General features: G+C 36.0%; 1 protein-coding gene across 2 annotated transcripts in view; it reads left to right on the forward strand.

The window, feature by feature from the left end:
- The window catches only part of LOC131166049 (UTP:RNA uridylyltransferase 1), a 75,349-nt gene that overhangs the window by 53,230 nt on the left and 5,127 nt on the right, over window positions 1–16,992 (forward strand). Inside the window, exons 3-5 of one of the 2 annotated variants that reach the window (XM_058124276.1) lie at window positions 7,184–7,407; window positions 7,692–7,755; window positions 8,140–8,336. In XM_058124276.1, the coding sequence (XP_057980259.1) occupies window positions 7,184–7,407; window positions 7,692–7,755; window positions 8,140–8,336 (485 nt within the window). Of the gene's footprint in view, window positions 1–7,183; window positions 7,408–7,691; window positions 7,756–8,139; window positions 8,418–16,992 lie in introns of those variants that run through there. The other variant, XM_058124277.1, reaches the window with a different exon arrangement.

Raw genomic sequence — 16,992 nt, forward strand, 5'->3', positions numbered from 1 at the left:
GCCATTTGTTGATTGGTGTCATATAGTCCATCCCCCATGGAATGAGAAACATAAGGACAGTCATTTTCTTACTACCTAGTTCAGAGGGCCTTCAAAGTCTCGCCTTTTGATTGTGTTGCTTTGGTGTGGCAGGGTCATACACCATTTTCAGCATTGTGGGAGGATTCGTCTTCTTTTTCCAATGATGTTTGCTTAATCTGCTATCTAATCTCTTTGAGGATAGTGACATTTTTGCCATGAGAATAAACCCTCATGGCCTTGTTTGGAACTTAGAAAATGTTAGGGAAAGGAAAGGAAAATTTGAAGGATCCAATTTTTCGTGTTTGGTTGTTAGGGATAGTGAGAAAGAAAATCAGGAGTCCACAATTAAGTAGTTTCAGACTTTCAGTATTACTCTTCTTGGAAATAGAACAATTTTATTTCCTTGATAATTGCTGAATATAGGATCAATTTAAAAGTTAATAAGCCAAGCACGGTGGTACCTTAGGTCCTCATCTGCTTGAGAGCTGAGAGGGCAGGGGAGGGAGGTAGAGCCACAAAGGTGGTGCAGCACAGCTGTGCTGCCTGCGCAGAGGGCAGAGGCGAGAACTGAGAAGGCGACTGGTGAGCTTCTCGCGAAGATTGAGAGAGTGAGAGTCGAGAGACCGAGAGAGGCAGAGTCAGTGATGGCTCAGAGGCTCAGAGCAGTGACGACAACGAGAGACGGAGAGAGACCAAGATCTGAGAGTCTGAGGGAGACGCAGAGTGGCATCTGCGACTCGCAGAGAGAATAGAGCAGCTAGCTGAGCAGTGAATATGAAGCCCTAGTCCCCCACTCCTCAGCCCATATATATATATATATATATTAAGTAATTATATTAATTTATATTTATATTTTTTTATTTAAATTGTTTTTTTTGGGTTTTTTCAGTTCGGTTATATTTTGAAACCAAAAACGAAAATTTACATTTTGGAAATCGAGAAATTGGAAACCGAAAAACCGAACCGCTTGTGATTTCGGTCTGGTTTTCGATCTTTTGGTAAGTTTTGTACACCCCTAACTAAAGCTACTTTAGATAAAGCTTTCAATGATGACGACAAAACAATACAATGACATAAAGTTAATAACAACATAAAGTAAAGGCTGATAAATATAAAACTGGTGTTGTCAAGATGTGTTAAAGATGGGCCTCAACTAAAAAGACTGAATCTTGTCCTGTACTCTTCTTCTTCAGCAGGATAACATGCCATTATAGTCAGCCTATTTGTTGAATAAGTCTTATAGAGTGGAGGGTACATGACTGAATAGTGACTTCTCATGGCTCTTCCATCATCTTGATAACACATTTGGTTGAACAGGTTTTGCGGTAGCTTTTCTAGATCAACATTGTTGAGGTAGTACATGCTTTTCCTTGTTTCGATCCAATGAGGTGCTGCCAGTTTTGGTTTTGCAAATGAAATCCTCTTTGAAGTTGCATATCCTTTCACATGTAGGGAAGATATTGACATATTTATTTCCCTTCTTTGTCTGAACCTCGCCCCTAAGATGGAGTATGACCTGCAGGTATGGGGATCCTGTTATGAAGTCAGGCCAATCAACCTATTGTTCTTTAGTTTAGAAGAATAGAAACCGGTCTTTCAGATAATTGTACTGCTGAGGTCTTTGCCTTTGGTTCGTGATGAATGCATGTGTCCATGGCTTATGGAGAACCATACCAATACCAAAGGAGAAGGAAAGCTTCTTTTGGAAAAGTAAGGTAGGACTGTGTAGGGGCTTAGAAGCCATTAATATACGGACAAAGTGGATGCCAGCCCAGATATATTACTGGGGCATCAACCAATCCGTATTTGGAAAGGAGGATGGATTGGAGACCTTGGATCATTTTTTTATTCCCCTTTTCAATGGTGTGGCAAAGGATGTTGTCTTGAATCTCATTGGGAAGGCCAAATAGCTGAATTTGCAACATTTGGACTAAAACTCTCGGGACTTCAATAACCAATACAGCTAACCAATAGGTATTCTCTTGAGCCCTAATCCTTTTCTACATCTAATACACTATTGTTCCAAAAGGGGTTATGTAAAGAGCGAGACTTTCAAATAGTGGACCTTCTAGGAGATGAGAGGGACAATTGTGGTTTCCTTCAATTATGTTCCCACACACTCTCATTTGCAGTTTTTTTTTTTTGTGTTTTTTTGTTTTTAGGAGCTTGCTCATCTTTTTAGCCTTTGCAATTTGTATTGTTGGTGGGTGGGGATTTTAATACCATTTAGTTTACAAGGGAGAGGTTTGAGGGTTTGTGGGTGATTGGTAGTATGAGAATTTGTTATTCTATTATTTAGTAGTGTGGGCCAAAGGATTTACCATTGAGTAATGGCAATTTTACTTAGGTAGAATTAGGAGACAGAATTGCGGCCCCCCAACTGTGTTGATCATTTTTTGTTTACCAATGAATGGGAGGATACTTTGTTGAATGTTGTCTAGGAAGTTCTTGTTAGACCAATTTTAGATCACTACCCAATTTTTTTGGATACAAGCCCTATTCATTGGGGCCCCATCCCCTTTTCGCTTTGAGAATATGTGATTGATTCATCCTTCTTTTAGGGAGTGTATTAAGGTCTTGGTGGAAAGAGAGCAATTGTTCAGTGGTAAGTAGGCTTTAGATTTATGAGAAAATTGTAGGATGTGAAAAATAGATTGAAACTTTGGAATAAGGAAGTTTTCGGTGATTTGAGATTTAAAAAAAAAAAAAAAAATTGATTCTAAATGAGATTGAATGTTTGGGCAAATGGGAGGAGTTTGGCATGACTAGCAAAGAGGATAAGTTAGAATATGTCAACTTAGTAACAATTTAGAGATTATCCTTTTTAAGGGGAGTATAAGTTGGAAAGAGAAATCTTGGATAAAGTGGGTGAAATAAAGGGATTGTAACAGCAAACTATTTCATAAAGTGGTCGATGGGAGCAGGAGGAAGAATTTGATTAAGGAGTTGGAAACGGATGAAGGAAACATGGTGTGGGATTCAGTTCAAATTAGGGAAGAGAAAACGAATTTCTATAAGAGGTTGTCTACTAAGGATTGCACAAATAGATTGTTGATTGAAGGTACAAATTGGAGTCTCGTCAAGGGAAACCTTTCTACCTGGCTGGATAGGCCTTTTGACATTAAGGAGATAAAGGGCGTAGTTTCTGAGATGGAGGTGTAAGGCTCTAGCCTTGATGGATTTACCATGGCTTCTTTTTTCTGGATAGTTGGGAGGTGATTTAGGATTAGGTATATTAATGGTTTTCTTTTGTGAGTTTCACATATATGGGATGGTGGGGAAGAATGTGAATGCTATGTTTATAAATCTTGTTTGTAAAGAGCACTCAAAGAAAGTCGGAGACTTCTAACTAATAAGCTAGGTAACTGGCCTCTATAAAATTTGTGCCATGGTTATGTCTAAGAGACTTCGGTAGGTGTTAGGGGCTTGGAGGAAATGGATAAAAGGATGCGTGTCCATGGTGACAATGCTAGTTGTAGTTAATGGCCAAGCAAGGAAGTTGTTTCAGGCTTCATAGGGTTTGAGGCAAGGGAATTTGCTTTCTTTGTTTCTTTTTACCTTAGTTGTGGATGTGCTGAGTGGGATGATCAATCATGCGCAAGGTCTCATTGTCATTCGGGGTCTCAAAGTAGGTAAGGAGGGGATCAACAGTGTCCCACCTTCAATTTGTTGATGAAACCCTCCTTTTTCTTGAGGATAGTGTTTTGAATTCTCACATGACTCTTATGGTCTTGCCTTACTGAAAATCTTTGAGAATTTTTTAGGCATTATGATTAACGTGTGTAAGAGTGGGATAGTGGGTTGCACAATTTTGGAGTGGCCTTTGACTTGTTAGGGTCTTCCCCTTGGTGATAATCCTAGCTATATTTTGTTTTGGGACAAGGTAATGGAGAGAGTGGGGAATAGATTGTTGGGGGTTAAGGAGGAGGGGGGGGGGGTGGTGGAAGAGGGCTTACTTGTCATTAGGAGGTTGCATTACCCTCATAAATATTGCTATTTCAAATATACCTTCACATTTTATTTTTGTTTTCAAAATTCTAGTTGGGTGGCATAGACCTTGGAGAGGATTATGAGGGATTTCATATGGTCAGGTATTGGGGAGGGTAAGAGAGTTCATCTTGTTAGTTGTGATAAGGATTAGAAGACCTAAGTCTGAAGCAAGGTCTTAAATTTCGATTTCGACTCAAATTTCAAAGCTCCAAAAGTATGTAAATTTCGACGGAAATTTTGATTTCGGTGCCGATTTCGATTTTGATTTGAAAAAATAATGAAAATTTGTAATAAAGCACGGAATTCTTTGTGAAACTTTAGAAATGGTTAACAAACATAATAATATAAGTTTTAGGACTAATATATTACAAATTAAATACATCTATGTTTTGTATGAGGTGGAAAAGTTGTAAAATAGTATCTGTATCGAACATATTTGTAAGATAATGTACATTAAATATATTTAGTTAATACAAATGAAATTCATAAATCATTTAAATATTATTTATTGTACAAATAATAATAATTTAGACATGAATAGTTAAATAAAATGTTACTGTAAGTTTATTTTTTCATATATGTTCAAAAGCACTTGTAATCATCTTTTGTTTTGATAAAATAAATTAAGATAGAAATTTCACTTCACTTCTAAATTTCTCATTTGAATTCTGATGAAATTTCATCGTATAGTTAAAATTTTGACAAGTTTCGCTAAAATTTCGAGATTTTGATAAATTTCGGATGATTTGTTGAGATTTTGATGGAAATTATGCAAGACAGAAATCGATTGCCATTTCAATTTCGAGGGTGACGGAAATTTCGACAATTTCGTGGAAATTTAAGACCATGCTGAAGGGAGTTTGGGACTCGAGAGCATGGACTCTAAAAGCATTTCTCTAGGTTGAAAATGGCTTCGAAGGTTTCCCTTGGAGGTTGACTCCCTTTGGCGCATGGTAATTAGAACTAAATATGGTTTGCATCGGAATGGGTGGGATACCAAAGGATGTGGTTGTGCTTCTCATGCAAGTCCTTTGAAATTCTTTCTCAAATAGCTCCATTTATTCTACTTTCTTACTTGTTTCCAAGTTGGTAATGGAAACAACATTTTTTTTTGTTTTGGGAAGATTTCTGGGTGGGTGAGGTTTTGTTGGAGTCATTAGTACCTCATATTTTTAGATTGTCTAGTTTACACAACTCTTCATTTATTGATTTCTACAATCTAGATGGGGGCTCTCTTTCTTGGGATTTTTACATTTTCAGGAATCTCAATGAGAGAGGTTGATGATTTAACTATTTTATTAAGACTGTTGAAATTTTTCGCTCTCATGGTAAGAGATGACTCGAGGATTTGGGTAGGGGTTCCTTTGGTTTCTTTTTCCATTAAATCTGCTTTCTCTTGACTTATGAAATCCTTGAGTCCATATACTTTCCCTTCGAATACTTTTATTTGGAAGGCAAATTTTCCATCCAAAATTAAAGCTTTCATGTGAGCTTTGGTACTTTATTGGCTTAATACCAATGATTTGTTGCAAAAAAGGAGGCCTTACAAAACTATAAGTCCAAATATATTGTATCATTTGCCATTACTCAAATGAAACTATTGACCATTTGTTACATTGCAGAATGGCTAAGCTGCTTTGGTTTATGTTGTTCTTAGTCTTTGGGGAGGCTGTGATTTCCCCAAGAACAGTTGAAGCTTTCTTAAAAGTGCATTACAGAGGATTTAGGACAAGTAACGAAGGGAGGATCTTTTGGAGATGTTCTATCTTTTGCCCTCCTTTAATCTTTTTGGACAAAAAGGAATGCAAGGAAATTTAGTGGAAATCAAATCCTTTTAGCTTTGTTTGGGATAGAGGAGTTTTCCTCGCATCTTTTTGGGCTTCATTCTTTTGGGGTTTTCCAGGGTTTACTTCTGTCAGATCTTCAGAGGAACTAGAGGGGAGCATTATTGTAATCCCTTTGGTTTTTTAATTTCTCTAGGAGGATCCCTTATTCTCCATCTTGATGTAAATTCTTATCTTCTTGTAAATGAGTTTCTTTTTCTATTAAAAAAAATTGGTGAAATTATGAATGCAAATTTATTTTAGTGCATTGTTGTTCTGTATTTGCTTCAAACATTATTGTCAAGGTTGGGATAGAAATTAATTCACTAAGGCATTTGATAATAACAATCGTAGTTGTCAAATCAAGATTCGAATTGTGAATCGAAATTCCAATTTTGTGAATAGACAATTAATCAAATTGAATCATAACATTCGATACAAATATCCAATTTCAACTCCAAATGACATAAGCATATATACGACCTAATTTTTAGTAAAGTTCATTGAAATTTCTACAACAAAAAATCATATTTCATTTGTATTCTTTCTCTAAACAATGAAATATGAGAGGTGTCTAAGAAAAATTAATAAAACTGAACATTATGGTTTTTAAGGGATGAATCAAGAAAAATAATAAACGCTGAAGTTTCTGTCTTTAAAAAAAAAAAAAAATCATATTTCATGCTTATGCTTTCTATAACTGAAGATAAAAAAGAAAAAAAGAAGGGTTAGGAAAAAACTTAAAACACAACTGCTAAATAATTCAAAAAACTAATACAAAACTGATTTTTGAATTTTGAGAATACTGCTGCCAGTGTTCTGCCTCTTCTCAAATTGTATAGCAATATAGTCCTCCAGGAGTGAAAATGGTTTGTGTTTTCTGCCTATTTGGAGGCAGAACGCTACGTAAGAGGGCACTGAAGCCTTTGTTTTTTTCTTTTTTGGGGGGAAGGGGGAGGGGGATGTGGATGATTTAAATTGGCTCCTGCCCATACGGTTTGGTTTGTATCAATTTGATCAATTCACAATCGAATTGATCGATCCAGGGTCAACTCAGTAGCTTTCCCAATTCTCCTGCATTGAAACTATTTTGGGGATGAATCAATTTAAAACATGTGATTGTAACAACTATGTTTGTGTCTAATTCAAAAATGTGTTTTTTGTGGAAGGAAGTTTGACTTCAAAAATTATCTTTTAATGCAGTATCAATTTTCCTTGGAGTTTCCTGAAAATCCAATTTGGTTCAATTTCTCCATTTAATCACAGTTGGAAATCTATTTTTCTTAGTATGCTAGTTTGATTTTCTTATGTATACTTGGTTCCTTTCTTCTTCATTTTTTTTTTTGCAGGCATTGACCCGTGCTAGGGTTCCCATTGTAAAACTTAAGGATCCAGTAACTGGCATCTCCTGTGACATATGCATAAATAATGTTTTGGCTGTGGTAAACACGAAGCTTCTTCGTGATTATGCACAAATTGATGTGAGGCTACGACAATTGGCTTTTATTGTGAAACACTGGGCCAAATCAAGAGGAGTAAATGAAACTTATCAAGGAACTCTTTCCAGCTATGCGTGAGTTTTCTCTTAAGTCTACAATTATGTTGTTTAGAGTCAAAAGCCCCAAAATATTAACTACAGCTAGCGTTGCTGATGTGACTGGTGGTCATCTTCAGGCATCTTGAACCTCTTAGGATTTAAACTAAAGCACAAGGCCAGTGCTGGTCAATTTTGTTGGGACAAAATTGGCCTTTGCTTTATCCAAATTGTCATTAGTAAATATCTATGATGACAAGCTCTCAGATGCTTACGTGATAACTTTTTGATATTGTTAGCTAATAATTTTGACTACTATTCAGGTATGTCTTAATGTGCATCCATTTCTTACAACAGCGTAAGCCTGCTATTCTTCCATGTTTGCAGGTGTGTACTATTATTTCGGTTGCCTCATTTCAAGCATGTGACAGTATTTTGAATTTCATCAACTTGACTTCCCATGTGCTAGTTACCTGAAAACTTTTCTTGGCATTTTTTCATGACTTCTTTGGATAGTAAAGAAATCCTGTAATGGATCCTGATTATGTGACTAAACAATAGTTTTTTCCTTGGATAAATTGGAAATTCCTACAAACAATTCAGTGAATGTGACCACCAGAATTGCTCATGCGCTCAAAAAATGATGCATATATACATACACACGCGTTCACCCCCACACATAAAATTGGATCTTGCTAGTATTTAACTTAATATCTTCTGTTATGGATGTAGTTGGCCTTTGCTTTAATTAAAATTCTTATTTCATGCCAGGGTATGAAGACAACTTACTCTGTAACCGTAGATGATGTCGAATGTTCTTACTTTGATCAAGTTGATAATCTTCGTGACTTCGGATCTGCTAATAAAGAAAGTATTGCTCAACTAGTTTGGGCATTCTTCAATTATTGGGCATATTGCCATGATTATGCAAATAATGTTACTTCTGTTCGCACTGGAAGTGTAATCAGGTGAGATATTTATCATGTTATGATCTATAAGAACTCTTGTTTTGCATGGATTATATACATGTGAACTTAAATTTTTCCATAGATTATAATGGCATTTTGAGGTACGCCAGGTTCTGTGCTTGAGGCTGAAAGTTGTGCTTGCAACCATAATAATCATATTGAATCTCTTGTTTTTAATGCGTGGGGCTTTATATCTCGTGGTCTTAGATTTGCAATTTATTAATTGTCATTTGGAATTTGCACGGTCATGCCGAAAAGTTTGGAATGCTACTAGGAGTCAAATTATTCCTTCTTCGCTCTCCCTAGGGTCTTAAAAGACCAGTACCTTTATTTAATAACTAGTACACCCTGCCTGCTATTTCCAAGAATCTTTCTTGGAGCTAGTGGTCTTCCCCCTTCTGAGAATTAAACAGTTTGCAAAATAATATTCTAGTTTGTTTATTGTCATTCTTGATTTAAAAAATTTGGCACTTGCTGTTCTCCATCTTATTTCTCCAACAATATCATTTGAAAATGGTTTGATTACCCATAAAATGCCTAGCTTTCAAGGAAATTGGGCTTTTATCATACACTTTAAAATTTATCAAGCATTATAAATTTCAATTATCACTGATCAAATTCCATTAGTAACAGTGTCCACCAATGCCTGTTAAGTTTTCTTGACATGGTGATTTTGTAACTGACAAGCCTTTGCCTTGGCAGCTTAGACTTTAGAATTAAAATTGACTCAAAACTTTTTTTACTCAGACCTTCCTTTCTTTTCTTGGCTAAAATTGTACCACAGTGGAGTAGTACTCTTAATATCATGTGGACCCGCTTTTTATTTTTCATATTGGAGGGATTAAACTTCAAAATTTTTACAATCCTAGGGATTGGCAAATGAGTGAAAGATGTAGGGGAAATCTGATGTGGATGGACCTTGACTTCATTCCTTTTTTAGAGATTAAACTTTTTCTTTTTCTCATCTTAGATTGTGGTAGCAAATCATTTACAGAAGTCATTTCTTGAAATATTGGGTAAAAGGTTTCTCAAAAGTGGATTAATTTAGTCTTTGAGATGAAAATTGGGTTAAAATTTTGTCCCTACGATAACTTATTAATGTCTCATCCACATTATATTTCTGTTAGGTCTCTGTTGTGTGCGTGCCCCTAAGATTGCGAAAATTTCGAGGTTTAATATCCCCACAATGAAAAATGAAGAATTAGTCCCCACAACAGAAATGAGATAATCCCCCGTGCCATGATAGTAGAAATGGATTCATCATTAGCTCATAAATATTTAACTATTTATCTACTCATAAAATGAGATTAACCAGTCGATATGAATCCTTTGAGATTTGAGCAAGAGGATTTTAACCTAAATATGTAATCTGAGGACCCAGACTTAAAGCTTCAATATTGACTTGTGCTTTTTATTGATTTTTTAAAAATATGTGGCTAAAACTTCAGCAGAGAAGGTAATCACATTAGCAGTTCTAGAAAGCTTAATTTCTCCACCCTTTGGGATCATGATACAAAGAAACCATTTTGGGATCTTTGAGTGGTTTGAGAGTGTGCTAGTTGGTTGAAAGAAGAAGATTTATCCAAAGAAGGGGCATTGGCTTTTGTTAAAAACACTCTTTCTAGTCTGCTGACTTACCTTGTGTTTGTTATCCAGCTTCAGTAGCTGGCTGGTTGACAGATAAACTTGAGAAGATTGAAATAGATTTATTTTGGGGAGGAATGAGCAGAATATAACCAGTTGATGGGATCATGGTCTTAAATTTCCATGAAATTGTCGAAATTTCCATCGAAATTTTCAATTTCCGTCACCCTCGAAATCGAAATGGCAGTTGATTTCCGTCTTGCATAATTTCTGTCAAAATCTCAACAAATCATCCAAAATTTATCAAAATCTCAAAATCTTAGCGAAACTTGTCGAAATTTGAACTATGTAATGAAATTTCCTCGGAATTCAAACGAGGATTTAGGAGTAAAATGAAATTTCTCTTTTAATTTATTTTTATTGAAACAAATGATTATTACAAGTGCTTTTGAAATTATATGAAAAAATAAACTTACAACCACATTTTATTTAACCAATCATTCCCAAATTGTCATTATTCATATAATAAATAATATTTAAATGATTTATGAATTTCATTTGTATTAACCGATTCACTAAATATGTTTAATGTTATTATCTTACAAATATGTTTGACGCACATATTATATTACAACGTCTCCACCTTGTACACAGCATAGATGTATTTACTTGTAATATATTAGTCCTAAAACTTACATTATTATGTCTATTAATCATTTCTAAAGCTTCATAAAAGAATTTCATGTTCTACTGGTTTCCATTATTTTTTCAAATCGAAATTGAAATCGAAATTTCCGTCGAAATTTCTATACTTTTGGAGCTTCGAAATTTGAGTCGAAATTGAAATTTAAGACCTTGGATGGGATTTAGTTTACTCATGTGATATAATAGGTGTCCAAGCATTAGGACGTTAAATCACATTAGCAGAAAGTTTTGTTGTGTTTTGGTGATTTTTTTTTTTTTTTTGTGAAATCCTAGTTATCCAAAAAAATAAATTCCCAATATCAAAATTTAATTCATTATGTGAGCAAAAATGTTCATTTATTTCTAAGCACTGTACACAAGGAAATTTCTTGTTAAGGATCGTAATTTTGTTTTATAAATGCTTTTGCATGTAGGATCGAATTTCTAAATAAAGCTTAGGGCTTTTTGAATGGGAAGAAGTGGGAAGCAAAGAGGATAGGTTAAATGCTTGTTCAACTCTAGAAAATGAGGTGGCAAGCCTCCTCAAATTTGTGAGCAAAGGCAGTAGGGATAAGAAAATGATGCAAACAAAGGACAAAAAATACTGTTTGATGGAAGAATATGAATCTCCAATTGAGTTTTGATGGAGATTCCTCCAAAAATTAAAGGAAGAGGAGCAAGAGAAGTGAGAGAAACAGACAGCACGAAAGCAGGAACATGAGTACCTCATTTGAATCTAATGAGTTGTGACCCAAGAATCATGGGTGTCATGGAGTCTTATGGAGAAACATGGGGTCATTTTACCAGTGCTGCTTTTGTCTTTGCAGGAAAATGGAATTCACAAGAAGCACATTTTAAGACAACATGAAAATGGAATTCATTTAAGCCCCTTTTGGAACTTCTAAAACATGAAGGAAAGGAGAGGAAAAGTATTAAAGAATCTAATTTTTCTTGTTTGGTAATTAAGGAAAATGAGAAAGAAAATAAAATATTTAGAAAATAAAAAGAAATATATAGCAAATCAATGAATAAATTTTTTATTCTAATGTTTGATTTTTCTCAATGTTCATATTTGAATAAATTTTCATTCTTGATCATATTTGAGATAGAGAGAGTATTTTGTTTTTTTGTTTTTTTTTGTTTTTTTAGCAGTGAAGTGAGATTTCAATAATAGGGCACCAAGGGTGTGCTGCCCATGTGCAAACAAAGAAAAGAGAGAGACAGAGTGTTGAATTAATGATGTTTGGATTACCAAGAAATCAAGAATAGTGTTTATCCAGCGTGTACAACCCACTAAACCAACTTGAAAGTGTATTTTGCCTCCTTGAGAATTGTGGGAGAAGTTGTTCCTTTGAAAGCTCTTGCATTTCTGTCTGTCCACACTATCGAAAATATAGTGTGTAGGATCAAGGACAAATATTTTTCATTTTCCTGTTAGTAGGTATATACCCTTCTGTTCACAGATTTTCTTTCCCATAGTTATGGCACTGACCCAGTGCTAGCCAGATTATAAAAAATGCTAATCCAGGGGAAGTGGCGCAGTAAATGGTCCACAGTGTTAGCATCCTCTTTGGATAGAAAGGATCTATTTTTTACCAAAGTGACACCCCTTTAGAAAGATTATTAACCGAGGATTTCCCGAAGTTGCTTCTCAAGCAACTGAAAAAAGAACAAAAGATGCTACTTTGGTTTTTCTATGAGAAGTTAAGCCCCCCTATGGAGGGGTTGTCCCACTGCTTTTGGAAGGAGCTGATTGTAAGTAGCCACTTTTGTTGAGTTTTCATGTAGGTACTTTTGATTTATCCAGTTGGGGGCAATTCAATATAAACAGCTGTAGAAATCAACAAAAGTATCTTGCTCCCAAACATAGGCATTTCTCATGAAGGGGAAGCTGTCCCATTGGCACTGCTTAGCATGCGTACTTATCCAAGCATTTTTGTTGCAGGCTAGTTTGGAAATAGAAGGAAATTGGGAACTGAGAGGGGATGAGCTGCAACTGTTATGCCAAAAGAAAATGTCCTCCTTATTTCTAGCAGGGAAGTGGATGAGTTTGGAAAAAAATCTTCTCAGGCTTTTGCTGATCAACTTCCAAACCCTTACTTCATGGGGCTGTCTGGGCTCTTTGGACTCCCAGCCATTGTGATCGAGGTTGTCTTGATAATAACTGTTTCTCGTTTGTGGATCTCCAAAGCCATTTACTGAGGAGTGCTTTATTGAAGTTCCAAGCTGACAGCCACAGAGAACAAGGAGACAGAAAAAACAGAGCAGAGAAGAGATTAAAAAGAGAAAACTAGAAATATCCATAGTCTCAAGCTGGCCAAAAGATTGGAATTGGTTACAAACAACTTCCCATTTTATTGAATGGACTTGGTGGACATCCCCCATATCTCTCCAAAGAAGCCTATTTTGAACGTCTTCCAATCTTTTGGCCAGAGAACAAGGAATAAGGAAGAGGGGCATGGAGTAAAGAGGGTGGTTGGTGCAAGTGCTTTTGATGAGAGGGAGTCTTCCACCTTCTCGGAGATTGTTTTGCTTCCAGCCAGCCAACTTCTTTTCAAATCGTTAAACAATAGGTCCCCAGATACCTTTTTCCCTTGAACTTTGCTCCAAAATGGAGACCAAGGTAGTTCAAAGGAAGTTCACCAGCTTGCAACCCATGACACCAGCCAAGAAAGTGTGTTCATTCACATTCCTTGGGGATACAAGTTCACTCCTTCGCAAATTGATTTTCAATTAGGAAATTTTTTCATGATGTAAGCATCTTAGATTAAGTATTTGATAAGCTTTTGCCTCATAGAATCATGGTGTCATCTGCGAAGAGGTGAGCAATTTCCAGCTCCCTGCCATTTCTTTCTTGCATAAGCCCTCTCGAAAATCTTGTTCGTTTTGTAGCCAGAGGCTAACAATCACCATAATAACAATAATAATATTTTAAATGGCTTAGGCATTACGGGTTGAGGCTTATGCATTTATACAAAAGGCAAGACTTCACGTTTCTAGTTGAGAGTTACTCATTTTTTGGGTGTGAAAATCTCTAGTTAGATGTGGTAGAAAATTTTAATTACATGTTTGTATGAAAGGAATATTGTAATATGAGTTGATTTCTAGAACTTTTGAACCTCAATGTTTTGAAATTAATTGAGAGTTGTATCTTAGATCTTGAAAGTAACTTGAACTTCGTAATATTATAGCTATTTGTTGGCATGATTTACTTCATGAATTCAAGTTAGTATTTTTTGAATGGACAACAAGTACATTACAAATTCTATTTGATTTTTTTTTTTTTTTTTGCATTTTATTCATAATTTTTAAATTTTTTATATATATTTTTAAATATATGTTATTTATTTACTTATTTTTATATATATTCAAAAGGCTTATGTCTCGCCTATCTTGCCTTACGTCTTTGCTACAATGAAATAGTGATGGAGGTAGGGTATCCCCTTGACCTAATTAATCCTTTCCAAGAGTGGAAAAAGCCTGAAGGGAAGTCCTTAACAAGAATTAAGAAGGATGATATGGTGATGCATTGCTCGAAGCATTTGCACCATAAGTTCCTAAAACCCTTTCTTCGAATTGCCCAAACCATTTGCACCATGAGTTCCTGAAACCCTTTTTTTGAGGTCGTACAAAATAAAATCCAGACGAACATCATCAAAAGCTTTTTCCATATCAAGTGACTATCCACAATTTCTGAACCTTGGATAAAACTGAAGACAAGAAACTTTAGGTCAGCACCTTTGATAAAACTTGTGAACAATTGCCCCCAAAATTGTGGGTGAAAATCTTTCTTGTTAACTTCTTGCCTTCTTAGGGATGAAAGCAACAAAGGTAGAGTTCATGTTGTGCACTGCAGAATGAGATTCATTGAGGAACTTAACAACTTCAGCTTTAAGAACATCCCAATTTGCTTGGAAAAAGACATGGTGAACCCATCAGCGCCTGAAGCTTTATCTCCATTTCTCTTTTTTCATGGCACTTGGAATTTCTTCCTCACTAAAAGAATGTTCCAGCCACCTGGTCATAGAGGTGCAGATTCTGCTGAAAATTTTACCCCCTCAATCTGTGGTCTCCAAGTAGATGGCTGGGAGTAGGCTTTGCAGAACTTACAAATACCTTCTTTGATGTCCCTACCCTCTTCTAAAGTTTCCCCACTACTTACAGCTCTGTTCAAGGTGTTGCATCTCCAATGTGCACTGGCTGTATGATGTAATGTTCTGATGTTATAGGCCCCCTCTTTAAGTCATAAGTCCGTAGATTTTTTTTTGTTTCCAAGCAATTTCTTCCAAAATTATTTTTGTTAGTAAAAGAAATGCATTGAGGAAGAAGAATAAAGAGATTGCAACTTAGAGAGGACAAAAAATCCTCAAAAAGAGAAGAAAGTAACCAAAAGAAGGTGAACAAAAAGCAAATGCAAAAAAAGAAAAGAAATAATGGAAACTGATTAAGAAAACCCCTCTTTAAACCCCTGCATTGTAATTCATGGAGTACTGCAAATTTGCTAATTCTTGCTGACCTTTCTTCACCTTTCTTTTGCCCCCATCAAGATGAACTTCATTTCCTCTACAACCAACCATAACCTTATCTTATCCAATGTTGTTGGGCTTCTAAATCCATCCCATTATCCCCCACCCCCAACAGGAATAGGAAAAATTCCATCCGCACATTGCTGATCTCTACCTTGTCCATCTTCCTCAAAAATAAGAACTTCATCCAATTGTTAATGTTCATAATGTAATCCTTGATATTTATGATACTTAACAGAATGGTTGATATTTTGTTCCTTGGGATGGCATCCCTTGATGCCCTGGATAATAAAAATATCTCTTTACTAGAGAAAAAAAAAGAACTCCATCCAAACCTTCCATTGTAGATGGTGGCATATATGACAAGTCTTTAAGTAAATCAGACGGTTAAAACACAACCATATTGTTCCCCTAGCTCATCCAATAAGCAATTCATGATCATGGGCAAATGCATTGGTTACACTGCTCGTCATTTGACGTATCTTCCCATTTCTTTTCCTCCTTTTCCTTAACTCATCATGTCTGCTTTCGGGACAGTAATACTCGCCTGAGCTACTCTCTAACAAAAATAAACCCTCTTGGCCCTAGCCTTGTCACAAGTATTTTCCTCCTTGTTATAAACTTATAATGCTCCCCAATAGCACCAATCTTACCTGGTACATTGTCCTCACAAGTGTTGTGATCCATGGTAGTCCAGAAGGATGCTTATTAGCCAATCTCTTATAATGACCATGGTTATCATCGACAAAGAATCAGGTATCACTTGAAATCCCAAAATTTCCTGAACCACTTCTGGCTTTTATCTGAATCTGACATCCAAGACCCACGGACCCATTACCCCTCACTTGTAATGAAGTTGTAGTTGATGACTACAACTGTGGAACAACCCTATTAGGTTGGCTGAAACTTCCATTTGTTTTTTAGCCTTGAGGAACCTGGCCTTCGTCATTACACAGCCCTTAGGAAGAGCTAAGCTCTCCTGTGGATTAGAATAGGCAAGCTTGGGCCCAATATCGTGAGTCAGTGCTTAGGCAGATTATGGGTCTGAAAACTAGTGGAAATAAGGGGTTGCGTGTGCTTCAGGACTTTATGCAATGTGTCAACATGATCGGACCGAGATCCGATGCCTTGATGGGGACGGCAACCCTAAATATGATTATGGTGTGGGGGATTTAATTATGTTAAAGGTTTTAAGGAGACACCACTAACCCTTTTGTTGTCTAGGTATGGTTAAGTTCCCCAAATTACTACTAAGCGATTGGTCTCTATGCTAGCCTAGGTCCAAAGAATCGATAGTCATGGTCCGCAACACCAAAGTCAAGTTCGGGAGTATAGTTGCACGAGAGGAAGGTACTAATAGCCCTACACACTTGTCCTTTCGAATGACACTTGCTAAGCTAAGCATAATCACCAATCCACATTCATTGTCATTCATTTTGATTAACATTACTTTTCCATTCAATATTATTTCACCTTGCATCCCAATGGTATTCTGATTTAGAAAGGAAGACTTCCTTCACCTCAAGAGAACCAATAAGGACTGCTATTGTGCCCCCCTGTGGCATTCATCGTTGGATTCACTAATTAATATTTAGGGTTTCAGATTTCCAAATATCCAAACCATTCAAATAAAGATTTCAGCATGGTTTCACAAGCGGTCTCAATCACATCATGGAAAAATGAAATCAAATATCTTAGAGGGCAATATACAAGTCAAGCTAACATGAACCTCTCTAAACAAGCCTTATAAGTGTGTCTTTCAACTGCATTTTAATGCCATTTAATCATTACAACATTTGTAAATGGATAAATGTACATAAAACAAGGTACCAGGCACCACCAAGGCTTGTGCTGTTCACTTT

Source organism: Malania oleifera, chromosome 10, assembly GCF_029873635.1.
Source record: "Malania oleifera isolate guangnan ecotype guangnan chromosome 10, ASM2987363v1, whole genome shotgun sequence".
NCBI lineage: Eukaryota > Viridiplantae > Streptophyta > Magnoliopsida > Santalales > Ximeniaceae > Malania > Malania oleifera.